At 42.8% G+C, this 19,816-nt stretch overlaps 1 protein-coding gene across 3 annotated transcripts; it reads left to right on the forward strand.

Annotated features, from left to right (window-relative positions):
• Positions 1-865: 865 nt before the first annotated feature.
• Positions 866-19,240, forward strand: CD37 (CD37 molecule). 3 transcript variants are annotated; one of them, XM_089480217.1, is made up of 9 exons: positions 866-1,054; positions 5,695-5,798; positions 6,503-6,575; positions 7,412-7,536; positions 8,090-8,164; positions 11,592-11,696; positions 13,678-13,866; positions 14,495-14,578; positions 16,806-19,240. In XM_089480217.1, the coding sequence occupies exons 2-9, from the start codon at positions 5,733-5,735 to the stop codon at positions 16,908-16,910; spliced, it is 822 nt and encodes a 273-aa protein (XP_089336343.1). In that variant the 5' UTR covers positions 866-1,054; positions 5,695-5,732; the 3' UTR covers positions 16,911-19,240. The 3 variants fall into 3 exon arrangements, with proteins under 3 accessions (XP_089336343.1, XP_089336341.1, XP_089336342.1); XM_089480215.1 differs by having other exon boundaries at positions 17,470-19,240; XM_089480216.1 differs by having other exon boundaries at positions 5,724-5,798; positions 17,470-19,240.
• The last annotated feature ends 576 nt before the right edge of the window (positions 19,241-19,816 follow it).

Here is a 19,816-nt window from a genome sequence, read left to right on the forward strand (position 1 = left end):
GAATTCCTGTTAGCTAAGCTGGCTGGGGCTTCTGGGAGTTGAAGTCCAAAACACATGGAGAACCAAAGTTTGGGAATCACTGTTTAAGATTGTTATTATTTTTTCCTCTTGTTTTCACACCTCCTGTTTCTGATGATGGTATGCTTGCAAAAAGAAAAGGGAAAAAAAGGGGGGGACCCATTCCTAGGCCGCGTTCCCACTTAGAAATAAATTGCTCTGTGATCCGAATTGATGGATCGGTTTGGCAGCGGAGTGTGGTTCACACTACATTTGCCCCAATCGCATTTTCTTACTGCAAAATAAAATAAAATAACCCACTTGTGGTTTACATTCATGAATGAATTGATTCAAAATTGACCCGCTCCAGCCAGCCAAAGGGCAAATTTAAATCGATTCCAATCCGCATCTGGTTCACATTTGCACGAAATCGATTTATCCAAAAAGACGCAGAAAAAAACAGCATCAAAAAGACGTGGATTAAATGGGTCTAGCACATGCCCCCCCCACGTCCAAATCACTTCAGCGGTTCGGTTCAAGTGCGAACCAGAGTCATTTAAACCGATTTGTGATCCGGTTTAAAAGGTAGTGGGAATGAGGCCCTAGTTTTGTGTAAACCTAGTTTTTAAAAAGGAGGTGATCCCTTCCTGGGTGCTGAGGGTGCTGAAAAGAAATGTCATGTGCCCCCAAAAATACCCTAAAGGAAAGGTTCCACCTTAATGAGCAAAGAAAACCCCAGCCTTGGAAAGCTTGGCTGGAAACTCTAAGCAGTGGGTGGAACTTTGGCATCTATTAATTATTAATATATGCACACCGCCTCCTTTTCTTCTTCTTCTTTTTCTTCCCAGGGACCAATCAGGAACGAGAAAGGCCCATGAAGGAGGTGGGCTCTTTGGGGTGAAGTTTGGAAACTTTGTACTTTCAAAAGAAAAAGAAGGAGGGAGTGGAAAGAGAAGAGAGAGTACAGTACTTGGGGGTGAATTGCATCGGAAGAGCAGCTCCAGCAAAAGAACAGAGAGAGAGGAAAAAGGGATCCCTGGAAACTGATCATCTTAAGGTAAGCCATTCAGATCTGATACTAAGGAAAAGGCTGGAGTGCAGAAGGTTATACAGAATGGGGATGAGTTGGAGTGATCTTGTCTGAGCAATCTGGAGTGGGATGGATTGGGGGAACAACTCTTGGTTCCCTACCCCAGATTTTCCAAATGCCCTTCTCCAGGATCCCCAAGAGAATTTGGCTCAAGAGCAAGGTGACCAGATGTCCTGACCTCAAAGGGGGACAAGGCACCAGTTAAGAAGACACCCATCATTGTAAGGAGTTTAAACAGGCTTTTGCCATTGACATACATTGACAAACTCAATGAAGAGTTGTTTATTTATAATTTTTTATCGTTTAATTTATTCTTAATATTTTTTTTAAAAAAGGACAAGGCACTTCAAAATATAGGGCATTGAAGAAAAATGGAGGACATTTCCCAAAGAAAAGCTCAAATCAATCATAGAAATATAAATTACTGCCTCTTAGTCATGCTCAAAATGGAGGAGATTTTGGAATTCCTCCTGGACAGAAGGTTGAAATGTTGGAGATGCCTTGGAATAAAAGGAGGTCTGGTCACCCATTCCCAAGAAGACATGAATATTCATCAGTGGGGCACACGAATGGGGTAGGACGTGGCTGGAAATATGTGATGAGAAAAGGTTAGTGGGATGTGTGTTGTTATTGTGTGCCTTCAAGTTGTTCTTGACGTATGGTGACCCTAAGGCAAACTGATCATGGGGTTTTCTTGGCAAGATTTGCTCAGAAGGGGTTTGCCATGGTCTTCCTCTGAGGCTGAGAGAGTGTGACTTGGCCAGATTTACATAGTGGGTGTTCATGGCTGAGCGGTGAATCGAACCCTGGTCTCCAGAGTCACAGTCCAACATTCAAACCGCTATGCTGCACTGGCTCTGTGTGTAGGGACCCCATAGCTATTAACAGACTTCCAGCCTGGTCTACCCCATTAATGTGCCCCACAGATGAATACCCATGTCCTCTTGGGCTGAATAAGTTCCCTTGTGGATACTGGAGAAGAGAATAATGGGGTGTAGGTATGGGGTGTTTTGGGTGCAGCCTGATGTAAGGTGAGTTTGATTATGGATCTGTTTTGCGAATGAAACTGGCACACTGAGAGTTTTGGAAGCTGGAAGATATGTGGAGTGTAGGGGGGTCAGAAGTGGTCTGGGTTTGAGTATGGGGAGAGATGGGGAACATTGGCACAATATGAGAATACAAGGGATCCTAAGTGTGTTAATCTGTCTCGGTTTGCATAACCTTTTTGTCCATAACTGCATGTTCAGGCAAGCTAAACAGAATTTGGGAAAGTTACTCTTCGGGAGGATAACTTCCACAGCCCTGCAGACAGTATAGCCCCTGGTGATGCTGGGTAGGGGATACTGGGAGTCTTTGTCCCTCCTGAAAAAACATTTTTCAGACTTTGTCTAAATATGTGCATGACTGCTGCACAGAAAATTCAAAGGCTAGGGAGGCTTTGCTTCAAAAGGCAGTATGGAAATATTTGAAACAAGTAGGTAAAAATGCCCAGTGTGCATGTCTGTGTGGATGAAAGCTGGTGTGCATTAGCACTACAAAGGGCCAAGTATCGGTTGTGAATATGCATGTCAGAGACCACACTTGTGCGCACAATCCGAGAAGCCATTGTGCAACCCAAGAAGTTCTCATGCATATAAATGTGTCATGGAGGGGGTTACATAAGTGGTAGAGATTGCACACCCTTTTTTGTATGCATGAAGATGAGCCTAGCTCCAAATGTCTTGTCTGAATTAGGGCGTGAATAAACCAAAAAACAAACAAAAAGACAACACCACCAACTGCAGACATGAAAAAGCTGTATGGACAAACCTAGATAGTGCTGAATGTTTCTGTAATGTCTGCATAAAGTAAATGTATGTAGAAATAATTGTATCAATGAAAGTGTGGAGAGAGGTGAGGTTTGCACATACACTCAGCCCTGCATATCTATGGCTTCTTTATCAACCATCCACAGTTTAAAAATATTCCAAAAAGCTATTTGCTATTTTATATAAGGGACACCATTTTACTATGCCACAGTGTTTATTGGGACTTGATTTTGTTATCCTCGGTGGGTTCTGGAACCAAACCTCAGTGGATATGAAGGGCCCACTGTATTATCTAATATTGAGAGTATATATTTGTTTGTAAGGAAATATGATGGTGATGGAGAATAACCACATAATTGTACAAAGCAGTCCGTTATGAATGCATGAGAAATATTGTTTTATTGCAAGCAATCAAATAGGAGATCAGTAGCTGCCGGGGAGTTGGTGCTTAGTGTCTGTTGGGCAAGATGGCAGTTTGTGAAGCTGCATGAAAAATACGATTAAAATCAATTACATGAAGACCCCAGGAAGTGAGCCTGTCTTTCTGAGAATCCATGATGCATGGCAACTTTGAAACTCACCGCTTACCGCTTCCTCTTCTGCTCTCTTTAGACATCATGTCACCTTGTCTTGTTGCCAAGGCTCAGCTTTGAAACATCTTTGTGAATGTAGAAACTGGTGACGTAGTAGGAGAGGAGGGCTTGGGAAAGTTACTTTTGGGGGACCATATGTCTCAGGGTGGTGCAAAAGGAAACACCTCTTTTTACAGAGTGCAGAGTTAAAACTGGAATTCAGATGAGTGATGGCTGCCAATTTGGAAAGCTTTGAAAGGAGGCTGGATAAATTCATGGAGGTTTGGGCTTATCAATGGCTACTAATCAGGGTGGCTGTAAGTCATCTCTGCTATCAGCAGTGGTAGGCCTCTGCATCTCAGTCACTGAAAATGTGAGATAAAGGAACAGTTGGATTTGTGGCCTGCCAGTCAGATTCCCATAGGCAACAAGCTGCCCTTTTGTATGCAAAAGTTTGCTAGACTAGATAGGCCTCTGATCTGAGCAAACGTGGTCCTTCTTAAGTTTTTAAAGTATATGTCATATTCCTCTCCTTTATTTATTTATTTTGTGGGAAGAAAACAAGAGAGATGTGGTGGAAAAACATAGGAGGGTTACAAGTGGAATATGATACACCCACTAGAGCTGGTTTTCCCAGACTTTGGTCCTACAAGTGTTTTGAATTTCAGTTTACAGGCCCCAGCCAGTTTGGCTAATGGCCAGGGATTCTGGGTGCTGAAGTCCAAAATACATGACTGACTAAAGCTTGAGAACCAACAGACCTCTTGCAAAATTCATTAATCAATGACATGAGAGACTTGTGAAAGGACCCCTATCTCTAGCCCTATGGTCTACCACATTTTAAAATAAACACCAGGATAGTTCTTAATATTGGGTGCCTTTGCTTTGAGCCTTTGGCCAGAACTGTTAAAAGTGTTGGTGTGGTGTTTGGAGTACTGAGACCTGAGACTTTATCACACGTGAGGAATTTCTCTTAATTTCAAATGAAAAGAAAGTGGGGCCAGAATGCATTCATGCGAATTCGCTAGTTCAGCAAATTTACGTGAATGCAAATTACATTTGGACTGGCTCCGCATTGCCTGAAAATAGCATGCCATTGCCTGAATTTGCGTGTGGTAGTCTATCACGCAATAACATTAAACCCCATGATTGCGTTCGGATTGCCACTGGATTATACTTCCAATTTCCCTTGTTTGATAAACTCCTTGGAAAATTCAGCTTCAAATCCTTCTTGAGCCACGTAATTCGTTGGGTGATTTGGGGCCAGTTGCTCTCACTCAGCCTGACCTGACTTGCAGGGTTGTTGTGAGAATACCATTGGAAGGAGGAGGAGAGCCATGTTATGTAGGAGGTATAAATTTAACATATACATGCACTAACTGTAGGTCTTGGAGGAGGCAACAGGCAGAGATGACAGGCTTCTATAAATTCCATGCCTTGATTCTTGCAGTCAGATAGAGACTGTGGTTTTGTGGAGGAGGGGTGTGTGTAATGAATGATCACCAAATGATCAGAGGGAAAAGCAGCCTTGGACTAACAAATTATGCTTTCCACAACATAGTAATAAAGATAATGCATGGTTTGAGTGTTAGATTAGGGCTCTGGAGGCCAGGGTTTGAGTTCTGGCTCAGCAATGTAAACCCACTGGATGAACTTGGGCAAGTCACACTCTCTCAGCCTCAGAGGATGGCAACAGTAAACTCCCTCTGAAGAAAATTGCCAAGAAAACACCATGATAGGTTCACCTTAGGGTTGCCATAAGTTGGAAGCAACTTGAAGGCAAACAACAACAAACAACATGCTGCTGTATAGCTTGAGCTGCTTTTGAAGGCATGGCTACAGTGGCTGGTTATGCATTTAAAAGCTGCTTTGGAGTGCCTAAATACCATAAAGGCACCAGATCCTGTCTGATCTTGTATGCTAAGCGTGGCCAGCCCTAGGTAGCACTTGAATGGGATACCTCCAAGAAAGACCAAATGGCATAGGCTGTATTTCAAGTGCTGGAATGAAACTAGCTCCAAAGATGAGAGACTTTGTTTCCCAAGCAACCATGTGAGCCATGATTGTGACCTCATGCCAGAGATAAAGACCCAGGCCCCATCTTTTTAGGAGGCATTTTTAAAAAGAAAATCACAAAGGAATGAGTTGGACTACAATGAGATCAGGATGAGAATGGGCCCCAGCTAAACTAGACTGAATTGAATTTGCATTTTCTGTTTCTCTACAGCAACCCTCTTCTCCGTCTTCTCCTTACAGGAAGCCACCATGTCCCACAAAGGATGTCTCAGCGTCATAAAGTACTTCCTCTTCATCTTCAACCTCTTCTTTTTTGTGAGTAATTGGCATGGCGCAGGCCAAAGGCCAGGCTAAATGGATCCCTGGGTATGATCCTCATGTGCTCCTAGAGTTCCCCATTTGTGGGAGGATATGAAAAAGGCAGCTATGAAATAACTAGAAAAGATCCTAAAATGTAAATATATACCACTGACCACAAAAGTTAGAATCATACAAGCCATTGTATTCCCTGTAACCATGCATGGATGCCAGAGCTGGACAGTTAAGAAAAGCAGATAGGAAGAAAATCAATTTATTTGAGATGTGGTGATGGAAAAGAGTGCTAAGCACTCTGGGGATAGCCAAAAAGACAAACAAATGGGTCCTAAAACAGATCAAGCCAGAAATCTCCCTGGAAGCCAAGATGACTAAACTTGAGGCTGTTGTACTTTGGTGACATCATGGGAAGCCATGACTCATTGGAAAAAACAATAATGCTAGGAAAGGTGCAAGGAAGAAGAAAGAGAGGAAAGCCACATGATGGAAGGAAGGACTCTGTTAAAGAGACCACAGGTATGAATTTGCAGGACCTAAGCAGAGCAGTGGAGGACAGGGAGTTCTGGATATGTCTCATCCACAGGGTGGTTAATAACATAAATGAAAAGATGAGAGAAAAATGAAAGAAATGTTGAAGCAATATCTTGTAACATACATTTGTTATGTTAAAACATTTTCTCCTTCCTCTCCTCCATCCTCTCCAGATGCTCGGAAGTCTTCTCTTCAGCTTTGGCTTATGGATCCTTTTTGACCGAAATAATTTTGCTTCTGTTCTTGGTGAGTATAGAGGATTCTCAGTCCCATCAAACATACAGTGCACCCTTAGCATATGTGGGGGATCCATTCCGGATACCCCTTCCCCCACGTAAGGGAAAAACCTCAGGACCTCAAGTCCCATTTGCTTCAATGGCTGTGTGCTCTTGCACGTGGCACTGAGCAAGTGCCACTGATGCACCCACCATTTTAACATCCGGGGCTTGCCATCGGATGGGACTGGCACACTGTACTTTTCTTTTCATCTTTTCCTAGATTTGCTAATATTCCCAAACAATACTGCTCCTAAAGACCTAAACAGTACTAGCCCCTTACCCTCTTAGCCCACTGGGAGAGAATTGGGGGAACCAAAAATGAGCCTTCAAAACATCTGTCATATTTTTCACTTCCCATTCTGTGGTCCGTGTCAGATCCTTCATCTTCTCATTTTAAGAACTGAAAGAACATGACAATTCTTGCAGAAGATTTCAAGTACTTTGAAAAGGATCTGAAAAAACTGTTTTTTGACTGCAACTTCTGGAATTTCCTGGCATGGGCTTGCTATTTGGGTGTTATAGTCAAGAAATTAGCTTTTCCAAGTTCTGGAAAAAAGAGGAATATCTTTGAAACAATCTCCACTACCTTTGCCAGTATGGTGTAGTGGTTTGAATGTTGGACTTGGATTCTGGAGACCAGGGATTGATTCCCTGCTCGGCCATAGAAACCCACTGGGTCAGTCACACACTCTCAGCCCCAGAAAGTCCCATGTATGATTTGAAGGCACACAAGAACAAGCCTTTTCCATCTTGGGTTCTCTTTCAGGTTGGTCTGGATTGACTTGTCTGCTTTTCTTTCCACAGGATCATCATATTATGCCCTAAAGGTCTGGTCCTATATTTTCTGTGGCGTTGGCATCCTCACAATGTTGATGGGTTTCCTTGGATGCCTAGGCTCCCTCAAGGAAGTCAAGTGCATGCTGGGATTTGTAAGTATCATCTGGGGAGATATGGGGAGCCAGGTTTCTGGAGCTTTCTAAGTAGGAAGGAATGATAAGTCAAAACATCTGGAAGACAACAGCTGCCTGCCTTTAAAGTAAAAAAGGGCTATTATAGAGTTTGCAACATCTAGGTTGAAGAGATGTGGGAAACCTGAAAGGTTTCTTAGTTTTGGGAGCTATTTTAAATGAACCTCAGAAAAATCTTGGACCTCTTTTTAAACAGTCTCTCTCATTTTCTTCTGCCGTTTATTTCTAGATGATACAATTTTATTTCCCCTTGGAAGCACTCTGGGGCATTTTTTCAGCAGATATTGTATGTTTGTGTGTGTTTACATGCACATTTATGTACATATTTATGTGAAATGTGTGTGTATATATACATATACATCCATCCATATGCATCCATATACATCAAGACACATACAGATGCAGTGAAAGGCAATAGTAAAAATAAAAAGTTAATTTGGTATGAAAGTTGTAGCAGCTTTGTAAAACCTGATAGCTGAGTTTTGCTGGTCTCTCTTGTTTTCTCTGTCAACAGTACTTCGCTTTCCTGCTGCTTCTTTTTGTTGCTCAGATCACCATTGGGATCCTGATCTATACACAGCAGAACACGGTGAGTTTGTATCACAAGTTAGGGGAGAAAGTGTGTAACCTTGGTGTGTGTGTCTCATGGGGAAAAACTTCCCTCCTCACCCTGAGGAATAAAACCATTTGTGTACTTTCTTCCCCCTCCCGAGTCCCTGAGGTCAGGATTTTACATCTTTCCGATGGCAGGTTCTTCTGCTAAACTCTAAACTATAACTATTCTGTCTTTTAAAAAAAAAAAAATAGATTAAATTGTTCCATCTTTATTCTTCTTATGTTTCATATCCTGCCTGTCCCACAGTGTGGGGCCCAAAATGAATAACAACACAGACTGCAAGAGAATATGGCTAATATGGAATATAAACACGTATAATAGTTTAATTTTTAAAATTACTTTTTACTATCAGATCAAAATAGCACTGAATCAAAAATAATGTAAAAGCATTTAAAACAAATAAGAGAAGAAAATGGTGCAGGAGCATATATACACATTAAAAACTGTTCACAACAACAAATTGATGGTTAAATTAGCATAAATTTAAGTTAATTTATAAAAGGGGCTTTGCATTACAGCAGAAGGAGAGCAGAGAGGAGCCAGCATGGCTTCCCATGGGAGGGCATGTGACAGGACTGAGAGCAAACCTTCCTCCAAAGGAGAACATGTGGCCCTTTAGATTTGTTAGACCAATCTCCCATCATCCATGCCCTCAGTCTGCTGCATCTGTGCACCATTTTTGAAAGTTTCATTGTATAATTTTCCAAGTTCTAGTCTAATGCATTTCCTGTGGGCAGATTTTGCTCTGACTTTTATGTCTTGACAATGGGGAAAGTGTTCCGTCTTCAGAAAATGTGCTCCACCACTGTTTTGTGAAACTAAACCATCTGTTCTGACATCTCACAAAGGAGCAGGAGAGAGAAACTGGGACATTTTAAACACAACTGAAAAAGTGGAATGGCAGAGGGTTAATTGTGACTGTCTCTGCCAAATCAGGACAGTTGGAGAGTACGCAGTAACTTTCAAAACTTCAGTAGTTGAGACATCCAAAAAGGCAAAGCATAGTTAAACAGGAAATGCGAACACAGCAAATGTAAGAATTCTAGGTGTCAATGATTTTCAGTGCCTCCTTCTCTGTAGTGCTGGATATTGGGGGACTGAAGGAAAATATCATTTGCAGGGATAGAATTGTTATTGCAGGAGGCAACTATCAAGGGACTTTGAAGAGCTCCATTGGCTTCCCAAGGGACTTTGGAAGGTCAGAAACCCTCTTTGGTCTTGAAAATTTTTAATCAAAAATTTTGGACCCAAAATGCCCCCAATTAACATGATGGCAGTTTCACCAGGTTGAATCCCCAGCTTGAAAATGGGGTGGAATTGCTCCTATATCCTTTGTGGATCATTTGGGACAAACATTCTCTCTCTAATTTAAAATGTTATTTTGAAAAGAAAGTAGGTGCTAGGAATCTCCAGGGACTTTAGAAACAGCTTTATGCAGCTATGAGGAACCTGTGAGCCTCATTTTCCCCACCCTGGTATAGACCAAGCCTCAGTTTCTGCCCTGCCCAGCTTAGGGAACTGGGTGGGGAAGAATGACCAAGCCATGCGGAGTTGGAGAGACTGTTCAGGCCAGGTGATCTCTCAGTCTCCTTCTGCTTGTGCTTGTGACTCAAGGCTGGGAGAGGAATCAGGGAGGCGGGAAGGAGCAAAGTCATGAAGAAGATAGGTGTGCCTCCCTCCAGGAATGGGTGTGAGATTTTTTGGGGCTGGAGGCACATGGGGCTTCTAATCATCCTTGTTCCTCTGGCCCTGTCTCCAATGCAGGTTTTTGTTCTCCCTCTGTGGCTTCAAACAGGTTTTACATTTGTTTTAAACTTTTTTCCTTAGGCACCCAGCATATTGATGCAGTTCATTTATTGGGCATGTTTTAAAAAAAAAACTTCAAGCAATCAACAATTGGTTGTCCTCTCAGATGAGGCTTTGATCTTCCTCTGTCTCAAAACACCCCAAGTCTGGAGCATGGAAAAATGACGTCTTTAGATTATATGTGTGGGTGGATGTGCCTTCAAGTCGCCTGTGGTTTTATGTAATCCCATTAATTTAATATAGTTTTCTTAGGCAAGGTATACTCAGAGGTGGTTTTTCCAGTTCCTTCCTCTGAAATATAGCCTAGAGCACCTGGTATTCATTGGCAGTCTCCTATCCAAGTACTAAGAAGGATAGCTTCCAAAATCAGACAGGATCTGATGCCTTTAGCGTACAGTATTTAGGCCTACAGTTAAAAAAAACAACCCCAACAAATATGACAAGCGTTCTTACTGGTTGGTGTTCTGGGGAGTTATAGCCCAAAAAGCACCTTTCCTAAGCTGTACCTAAGACTTTCATGTAGGAAAACTACAGTTTATGGACTGCATGGAGCCTCAAGGCTGTTTTGTGTCCCCGGGGAGCCCAGTTTTTGGTAGGTGCAGGGACAGACTCATCACATTTCTCTCCTCTCAGATTGGGTAAAATGCCATTTGTGTGCCTAACATGTGAAATTGCCCCCAGAAGGTTTTGGGAGGCCTTGCAAGACAAACTCTCCCAAACAAACTGTCATCTCATTTAGGGTGGGATAATTGTGACTCCTCCTCATCTTTAACAGGTAAAACTCAGATGAAATCAGCAGACCTTGGGAGGGATCATGGGAGCTGCAGTGCAGCAACTTCTAGAGGCTACCATGTTCCTTTTAAACCTTAAACTCCTCCAGGATGGGAGATGTAATTGTGTGATTACCACAAAGGCCAGCTGTGCACTCTGCAGGTCTGATGGGAGGGTGGGGGAGATGTGGTTTTGTGATTATTGTAATCAGTGTTAGACAGCGCTGGTGCCTCTTGTAAAGAGGAAAAATGGTTGCTCTTGCGATGAAGTCTGTTTGGACGTTCATGAGGTCAATGTGGATCCAGGGCAGGCTTGCTATGCAGAGTTATCTGTCAATTTACATGCAGGGGCTTTCTTTGCTTAAAACTGGGCAGCTAGCACAGAAGCAACCAACACCAGAGATTAATGTTTTTTCAAACTACATTACAACTCCTAAAATCCCCCAGCTAGCATCATATGGCTCCTGGTTACATAGTAATTTGCCATCTCGGCTAGGGGATTGTTGGAATTGTAATCCAGAAAAGTAACTTTTCCAAACTCTGTCCTAGACTCAGGCTAGCCAGTTTGCCTGTCTTTGTGGTCATGCCAGCATGGGGACTTGGGACTTGGCATGATAATTGTTGTGGCTCTGTGCCTTCGAATCATTTCTGACTTATGGCATCCCTAAGGGGAGTATCATGGGATTTTCTTGGCAAGATTAGTTCAGGGGAGGTTTGTCATTGCCTTCCCCTGAGGCTGAGAGCATGTGACTTGAATGTAATTATGCCTACTTTTGCAATAGTGAAAGACCTTTTTTTAACCTTTCTTTTCCTTCCTTCTTCAGCTCAGGAAAAGAGTTGGAGAATATGTAAATGGCATAATTGAAACATATGGAACAAAAGATTCTTACTCGGATCATGATGAGAGCTGGGATTTTGTGCAAAAGCAGGTAAAATGCTCACCTGAAGAAAAAATTATTCCCCCTACTTTCATCCGCCCCAAGGCTGAAGAATTTGTGGCTCTCCAGATTTTCTTGAACTAAAGCTCCTATCAGTCCTAGCCAGCATAGCGAAGGCAAGGGGTTATGGGAGTTGTAGTGCAACAAAATCTCAAAAGACACCATTGTCAGTCCTTGCCTTATCCCATAGACACCACCTACTAGCTGTGGTCTTGTTTGTGGATAGTCCTAATTTTAGACTTTTTATTTCAGGGATGGGCAAAGTGTGACCTGCATTATGACACGTTTATTTTGCCCCAAACAGCCAGTAGCATCCTGTAGCGCAGGGGTGTGCAAAATCCAATCCAGCCCCAGAAGCCCCTCAATAGTTGCCTGAAGCTCCTCACTTAAAAAAAAACTTTTTTGGGAGGGTTTCACTATCAAACATCACAGAATTCCCCCCAAATCCATTAAAACACCCTCAGCCTCACACAGAAACCTTTCAGGACCCCTCTCCCCGGCATTCTCAAATACCACTATTTTCATTTGAGTCCTTCTCAAAATGGCAACAGGAAAGGAGTTGACACAATATCACATTCAGACATTTTGGGAAGAACACCAGGAAAGATAGAAGTATGGGGTATACTATTGGGATGTATGTGGCTCATGAGTCTGGTAGAGGAAGGAAAATTGACCCCAGTGCCCACCTTTGCTCTAGGGCATCGCTTCATGAACTATCAGATGTGGGAGACGGGTAGGGTTCCCCCTCCTCTCACTGTGTCAAGAGCCAGGACCATATTTGTACCCATTGACTACAACTGTTTCATTCTTTGTTGGAACCCATCTGTTTGAACAACACTTGTCTAGAGGATACAGTAGGCCATTTTGCCTATACGGGGGAGTGTCATATTTTAGTCCTCTGAGCGGCTTTTTAGTGACTGAGAGTGGGGTGGGGGAATATAGGAAAATCCTCTGCTGCATTCCCGAAGAGCAGTGGTTTGCAACCAGGGTGCCCACACCCTCAGGATGTGCAAGATGGAATTTCAGGGGGGTACGGCGACTGGTTTGTTTCCTTCAATGCTGACTGAGTGACAAGTCACTCCTCAGCCAGTTCCCAGTGTGCCTTGAGAAGTAGTAGTAGGTGGCTGTGTTGCATAGATAGTACTCCAATCATTTATTTAATCAAAAGGAGAGCACTTTACAGTTTACAGTTGTTTACAATTTTCTTCTGAATAAATTAGAATCTGATCACTCAGTCTACATTGGCATTTTATGCACTGAGTTAAATGCTAATTTTTTTAAGTTCAGTTTTTTCACCCACGTTATTGTAAGTGGTTCAATTTGCACTTCTGAAGTTAGAAATTAGATTTCAACATCTTCAAATGTGATATTAGTTTTGTGAGGAGTTCAGACATTAACCAAGCATTCCCTTGGGATGTAGGGCATAGAAAAGGTTGGGACTCATTGCCCTAGAGAATGGTATTTAACATCTGGGGTTGCTTGGAGCCTCCAAAATGTGTGTGTGTGGGAGAGGGAGAGTTTGAAGGAGTCCCCATTATTGCCTTCTGGGATGGGTGAATGTGATTCTCAGGCTGCTGGAAGTCACCCACTATCACCATAAGTATTTTAACTGGACTGGATCCTTTCTTCTGCTAAATAAGATGAAGCCTGGATCCAACCCATTATCATTATTTTTATTTATAACTTTCCTGCCTTTCACAACGGAGCTTAAAATAGAGATCTTCCATCCACATACTGATCTGACCCAGATCTACTTAGCTACAGCCATGCAGCAACATCGCAGGTCTCCTGGCCATACCTTGGTTCTTTTCCCTGCAGTGGCTTTCAGTGTGGTGGGAAGACAAGAGGCAACAGATCCTGCACAAGGGACAACTCTGACACTTCTCAGATGGTGTAATACTCCATTATCTCCCCTCCTCTACCTGCTCCTCTTCATTATGTTCAACCCATTACCCCTTTTTAAAACCCCTAGCTCCAGTGTTGCGGATGGATGTCCTACAGGGACTGGAAGGAGAACAGCAAAGTCAAAAATGCCTCTGACCTCTATCCCTGCTCCTGTTACAACACCTCTCAGTCTGGCCTTCCAGAGACCAACCAGACAGCAAGCATTGAGCCTCCAGGCTTCTGCAAGGCTCTGGGAGCATGGGCAGTTTACAAGGAGGTGAGTGGCTGAGTGGGGAAGAGAAGAAAACTCACAGCTGCATTGAACTTCCCGTTCTAAGTTTTTTTCATTTTCATTTTTTCATGACTAAGGGATGGGGGAGCATGACAGAGGTTTAGGAAATGCTGTGTGGGCAGGAGGAAATGGATGGAGAGAGAGATTGTTGCTTTCTCCACAGAGAGAAGGAGAGGGAAAGAAGGAGGGAGGCAGGAAAGGAAAGTACACACACACTTCTAGAAGCTCAGTTGGACCAGTTAAATTAATTGGCAGTGCGTTCAGGACAGACCAGAAGCAGCAGCTCTTCACACAATGCCTAATGAGTTTATGGAATTCATTGCCACATGATGCTTTTGCCATGGGTGGCTTTAAAAGCCACAGGTAGAGGGGGGGAAAGGGCTACAAGGAGGATAGGACTAACAGTGGCTATTGGCTGTACTAATTATATGAGGTTTCCATGTTCTCGGAGTTTTGGGGTTGGAATCTGGGATCGAAAAGGCTAATCCTGTCATGTCCTGCTTGGGCGCTTCCTGCATAAACTGGATTGCATGCTATTGGAAGCAGGATGCCAGGCTTGATCTGACAGTACTCTTGTTCTCCACTTTTAAAACCAGATTTTGTCCCATTGTAGGGCTGCATAAATAGCGTTGAAGTCTGGCTGACCAATAATATCATCACCATTGTGGGGATCTGCCTTGGGATTGCCCTCCTTGAGGTAAGAGATCTTGACTAGCAAGGCGTATGGTGCAGTTGCAGAACCACAGTTGGGGCTGCAGTTGAACTCAGAGCTTGGAGAAGTTCCTTTTTCAGATGCAGCTTCCAGGTGGCTGAGGATTCCAAGTCCAGTCCAGTCCTGTTTTTTTGTTTTTTTAAATGGAAGGTGAAAATCCTACACATCTCTCTTTCCTCGTCTGGCACTAAAAATGCAGCACAAAATTAAGTAACATATGAAGTGACACATGTGATACTCCAAACTAGCTGCTCATGGTGTCTTGTCTCACTACCTAATGGTAGGGCCAGCCCTGCTCTTTTAGGAGAAGAACAGATGCTTCTTAGGCCTGCAGTTCTTCTGTCTTCTGTGTTTTCCCTCTGTTCTCGTGGTCTTCAGACTCACATCCCTCACTTATGTGCAAGGAATGAACAGAGGGGGAATGAATGGTGCGTGCTTGGGGCTTGAATATGTGAATCTCCATTTTTGTGAAGGGGTCTGGAATGGATCCCTCGCAAAAAAGGAAAGGCGACTGTATAAGTTAGGGTGGTTGTTTGCTATAGTTGCTAGATAACCAAGGGTATTTTAATATTAAATAGGAGGGCAAATATGACAATTCTGCAACACAAAGAATGTGCCCTCAGAAGATTATCATGAGTAAATCCTCAGGCAGTGTCAGTTGTATAGCTCTAATCTTGCCCCCTAAAATGCTGCTGTTTGATTGCAGAATTGTATGTATGTATGTATGTATGAATGTGTGAAAGAAATTGGATCTGAAATTTCCTCTCCTCATACTGAACTTTCTTATAGTTCCTCCAGCTGCTGTGCAGGTTACTGATCAGTGTCATAGAGCATAGGGATTTGCACAGTGGTGGCTCCGAGGAGATCCTCTACTTCTCTAGCAGGTGGCACTTAGCAATGCATTTGTATACTTGCATGGATGTATTCTGCTTTCTGGCATATCTTTTTACATGCATTTATGTCTGCCAGCATGATGTGAGGGTTGCATTACTCCATGCTTCATTTTATGTTGGTTGCATTTGTGTTTGCACCAGTGTTTGTTGTAGGTGTGTGATTCTCTTGAGTTCTCAAATGCTTCCCAGATAGGTTGTACTAACATTTCCATGTCCCCAGCCAGCATTGGAGATTTTGTCTTCCTGGGCATGAGGGATTCCTCTTTGCTATATCAATTGGATTTGTTATTGCAATCTGGATTGCTTTACTATATCAATTGTGGCTTGTTTTTCCAGGGAACAGTTAATTTGGAAGACTCTGCTGTTCTCTGCTGCTTTCCATTGGTTTTTAGGAAAAACAACTACAAACACTACTGCTAGGTCAGCTATCAGTGTTGAAAACTTGAACGCATGGCATATGGTCAGGGTCTGGGTATTAACTTAGGAAGCCTAGTGTTGCCTGAATTATACAATTTGGGGAAACCCAGCCTGTATGTCTGACCATTGAAGGCTAAATCACCTTTGCATTTGGAAGGTCTATATAGCATTGATTAGTGGCATGGATCTAAATTTTAAAAAGGAGTGTTTCAAGTTCCTTCTCTTGTTTGAATACTTCCTGGCCACCCAGACTGGGCAGGAGAGATTCTGGCTCTGCCGTTCTTCCTCCTTCTCAAAAAGTAGCAGCTATCCTTTTTGATTGTGGCCTTCCAAACATTGTTGGACTGCAACCCCCATTGCTCCTCACCATGTCTAGGGTTGGTGACAGAGCTTCTGGCAGTTGTAATCCAACAGCATATGGTGAGTGGCTTGTTTGTAGTCCCTGTTTTTTATGGTAGTTGTTCTAAAGCCAGTTGCAGGCTGTTTGCATGCGTTTGTGAATGGTGCCGAGGCTGCTGCAGTCATGCACACAGCTGCTTGTCTTGTGGTTCTCTGCACATGCCAACCATGAGTGTCTATGAATCTCTTTTGGTCTGATAGGCTACCAAAAATGATGCTCAGCAGATCTAGCATGTGCATGTCTTATTCTTCTTTCCGGTGACTCCCTTGTTCCCACATACTAACTCTCCCATACCTGCTTTATCTCTCTTTTAATTACCATTTTTTAAATCCTTCTGGGCTGCACAGGGATTTCTACTTGGAGTACTGGCAAGGTAATGACTCCAGGCAAAGCAGGAGGGCTGAGCTTTCTCTCTTCTGCAGAAATGGGGATTTAGCTGTTGCAAATCTGTCTGTCATCAGCACCTCCTCTTTCCCCCCACTACCCTGTTTCCTGCTTGCAGGTAAAGTGCCTCTATCTGTCTTGTCTGCTGTTTGGTGAAAAGAACTTTGGTGGCCCCAAAGGGAAAGAAGAGGAAGTGTGCCATCTGTCTAGTCCCTGGATCTAATTAGAAGTGAATCTGAGCAGCCAACAGGGAAGCTAGGGAGTGAGCACACAGCAAAGAGCAATAAAGAATTTAAAAACATTACAATGCGACAGGGAGTTCACAGTGAAGAGTGGTTATTTCTGGGGAGCAAGAAAATGGGAAAATCTTTACACCTTGAATTACTACTCCCTTTCCTTAAAAGGTGTTTACTGTGTAATTCTCATCTCTTCCGTGTCTCCTTTCTTCCTTATCTGTTTAAAACAGCCTTCCCCAACCTGGCACCTTCCAGATGTTTTGGATAACAATTCCCATTAAGTCCACTCATTCAGGCTGATGGTTAGGGGTTCTGTCATTTTTGTGCACAACAACTGCAAAACTGCAGATTAGGGAAAGATGATTTAAAGATTAAAAGCCAGATATCACATTTAGCAACTTTTCTAGATTCCAGGGCTCGGGGCTGTTGCAAATAATGAAGATAGTGTCTGTTTTATTTTGGATCCCTTCCCGCATGATCTCTAGCATGCCTTTTTCACATGACAGCAACATCCTATCCTTTAACAAGATCTCTCTCTTTCTACAGCTCTGCCTCATGACCCTATCGATGTTTCTGTGTAGGACCATTGGCCCCAACTATGACAAGCTCACACGTTATTCCTAGAAGGAGACTCACCAGTTCCCAAAGTTGGAAATCATTCCCTTGAATGCAACCATTCCACTTCGGGGATTTAAAACAGCATTTTGCATGGTGCCTTGGGAGGTTCCGTACCTAACCTTCTTACCCTTATCTTGGTAAATGAAACTAAACCTGCAGGAATTGCTGGCACAAGCAAAGAAATAGGAAGTGCTGTACTCCACAAGAGTGTTCAGTTTCATGCAGCTAAATGGATTGTTTAGATCTTAGTTCATCTCCAAAAGCCACAACCATACTGCCATTTGCCTTTACAAAAGGTGCAACAAATCTATAAAGCAAGATGCCATTCCTGTGTTTTTATATTACTTGGATGTTCAAACTCTTAACATCCAACCCCAGAGTGTGCTTCGGTATAATCCGAACTGTTTGACAGGAAATTACCCACACACTGTTAGAATCTGACAAGTCTCAAAAGATAACATACAAACTAACTCTGTTTTCTATTTTAAAAAAGGGGAAAGAAGTTTGCCTTGGTTTTAAATCCCCTAAGGATTGTGTGGGTATTAAGCCTAGAGGTTTTTGATACCAAAATATACCTGCAATTAAAATCTAAATTTGAAATGTTATGTTAACTATGGCAACAAAATTAGAAGGGTAGTGACACCCTGGCTGTTGAACTGTGTTTTTGAGCAATGCCTTTTGGGTGTGCTTTGCTGAGTCCACCCAGAATGCAATGCCAAGAAGGCACTGGTGCAAAGGTTCTCTCTGTGTGTCCAGGCCTGGCATTCATATGTTCTATGACATTTATGCAACCAGAGCTTGGAAAACAGGCTCATTTGGACTGTATCTCCCAGAATCTCCCAGCCAGCATGGTCATGTGCCATGTTGGTTGGGCAACTCTGGGAGTTATAGTACAAAAAGCAACTTTCTCCAGTTCTGCTTACAACCCACTTCAGTGTTTAGCTTGTTGTATTGCTGTCTCAAAGTCACTGTGATAGGATTTCATGGTGCAAAGGCCTTATTTAACAGGGTTGGAATTCTGCTGCCTAATTTTAGTCAACCACTAGTCCTGCACTCTGAACCCCCAGATAGCTCCCATGGCTTGAAGATACTTTCCCCACAGTATAGAAATTCTTTTTATAGAATTTCTTTATATAGACATTCAAGCGCCTCTAGGAAGAGCTGCAAAAGACTTTTCCATCCATATCACTTGCAGAGGGGCCAACAACCAGGTTGGCTGTACTTGTGTGCAACTCTTAAAACTGATCTGAAAGGAAAGGACAAATCCTTTGCTTGCATTGGGCACTCATGCATTGATGCTGCTTTCTCAAGGTTTGGATGGAGCTACATTCCCTGGAGCCCTGCTCCCGTGCTGAGTTTGGTAACTGTACAAAATAATTACGTTATTGAAGGACCAGGGAAACCAATTGTCATGGATTTACGTTCTGTCTGCATGTCGAATCTTGTAGAACGATTGATGGAAAAACCTACTTTTAACCTTTGCTGTATTTGTGTATTTATGTATATATTCTACATGGATGTTTGATACAGTAGAATGGGGAGGGAAAACATGCCAAGGCGAGCAGGTAGGTGGAATGAGGTACGCATACAGTTTCACTTATCTCCTCGTCTTGTGACATTTTGTTCATAAAAATTTTGGGACTGTGTGTTCTTTTTTAATTCTCCCATTTTGTAAATAAATAAAAAAAAACCTACAATCCATCAGTAGTCTTTTTTGGTTCATTGCACTTGTGGAGAACAAGAAACAAACCCTAATACAATGGTTCTAGAAGGGATAGTTAACCAGACATCCAAAAATCACAAACCTTGATGTCAAAACCAAAAAGCCAGTGGAAAAATTCAAGGTTTGGGGCTTTTGTTAAAAGCTAGAGTGCCAACTTCAGAGCTTTTAAAACCCGTTGTTTTAAGATTACTGCCCGGGGGACTCTCAAGAGTTGTAGCCCACCAAAAGTTACTTTTCCAAGCTTTGGCTGGGTTGAGACATTGTGATCTAGTGACCAAAGAGCAAGCAGACACCACAAGCTCAAACCCAACATGGCAGAAGCCAATGTCTGGTTTGTTGTGACATGCAAAAATATCAGCCAATCAGTGCAGGGGGTGTGGCTTTGTGTATGCTTAGCCACACACTCATGCTCCAATGGGTGGGTCTATTCTGATTGGTCACGTTTGAGTCATAAAGGAGCCTTCTGAGACACAGTTGAGTTCCTAGCAGGTTGCACCTTAGTTGGCTCTTAGCAACTGGTACCTTGGACAAGACTGGTCTATGTTAAACTAC

This window comes from Sceloporus occidentalis, unplaced genomic scaffold (genome assembly GCF_023333645.1).
Source record: "Sceloporus occidentalis isolate IW3139 unplaced genomic scaffold, rSceOcc1.0.p SCAF_14, whole genome shotgun sequence".
NCBI classification, from domain to species: Eukaryota; Metazoa; Chordata; class Lepidosauria; order Squamata; family Phrynosomatidae; genus Sceloporus; species Sceloporus occidentalis.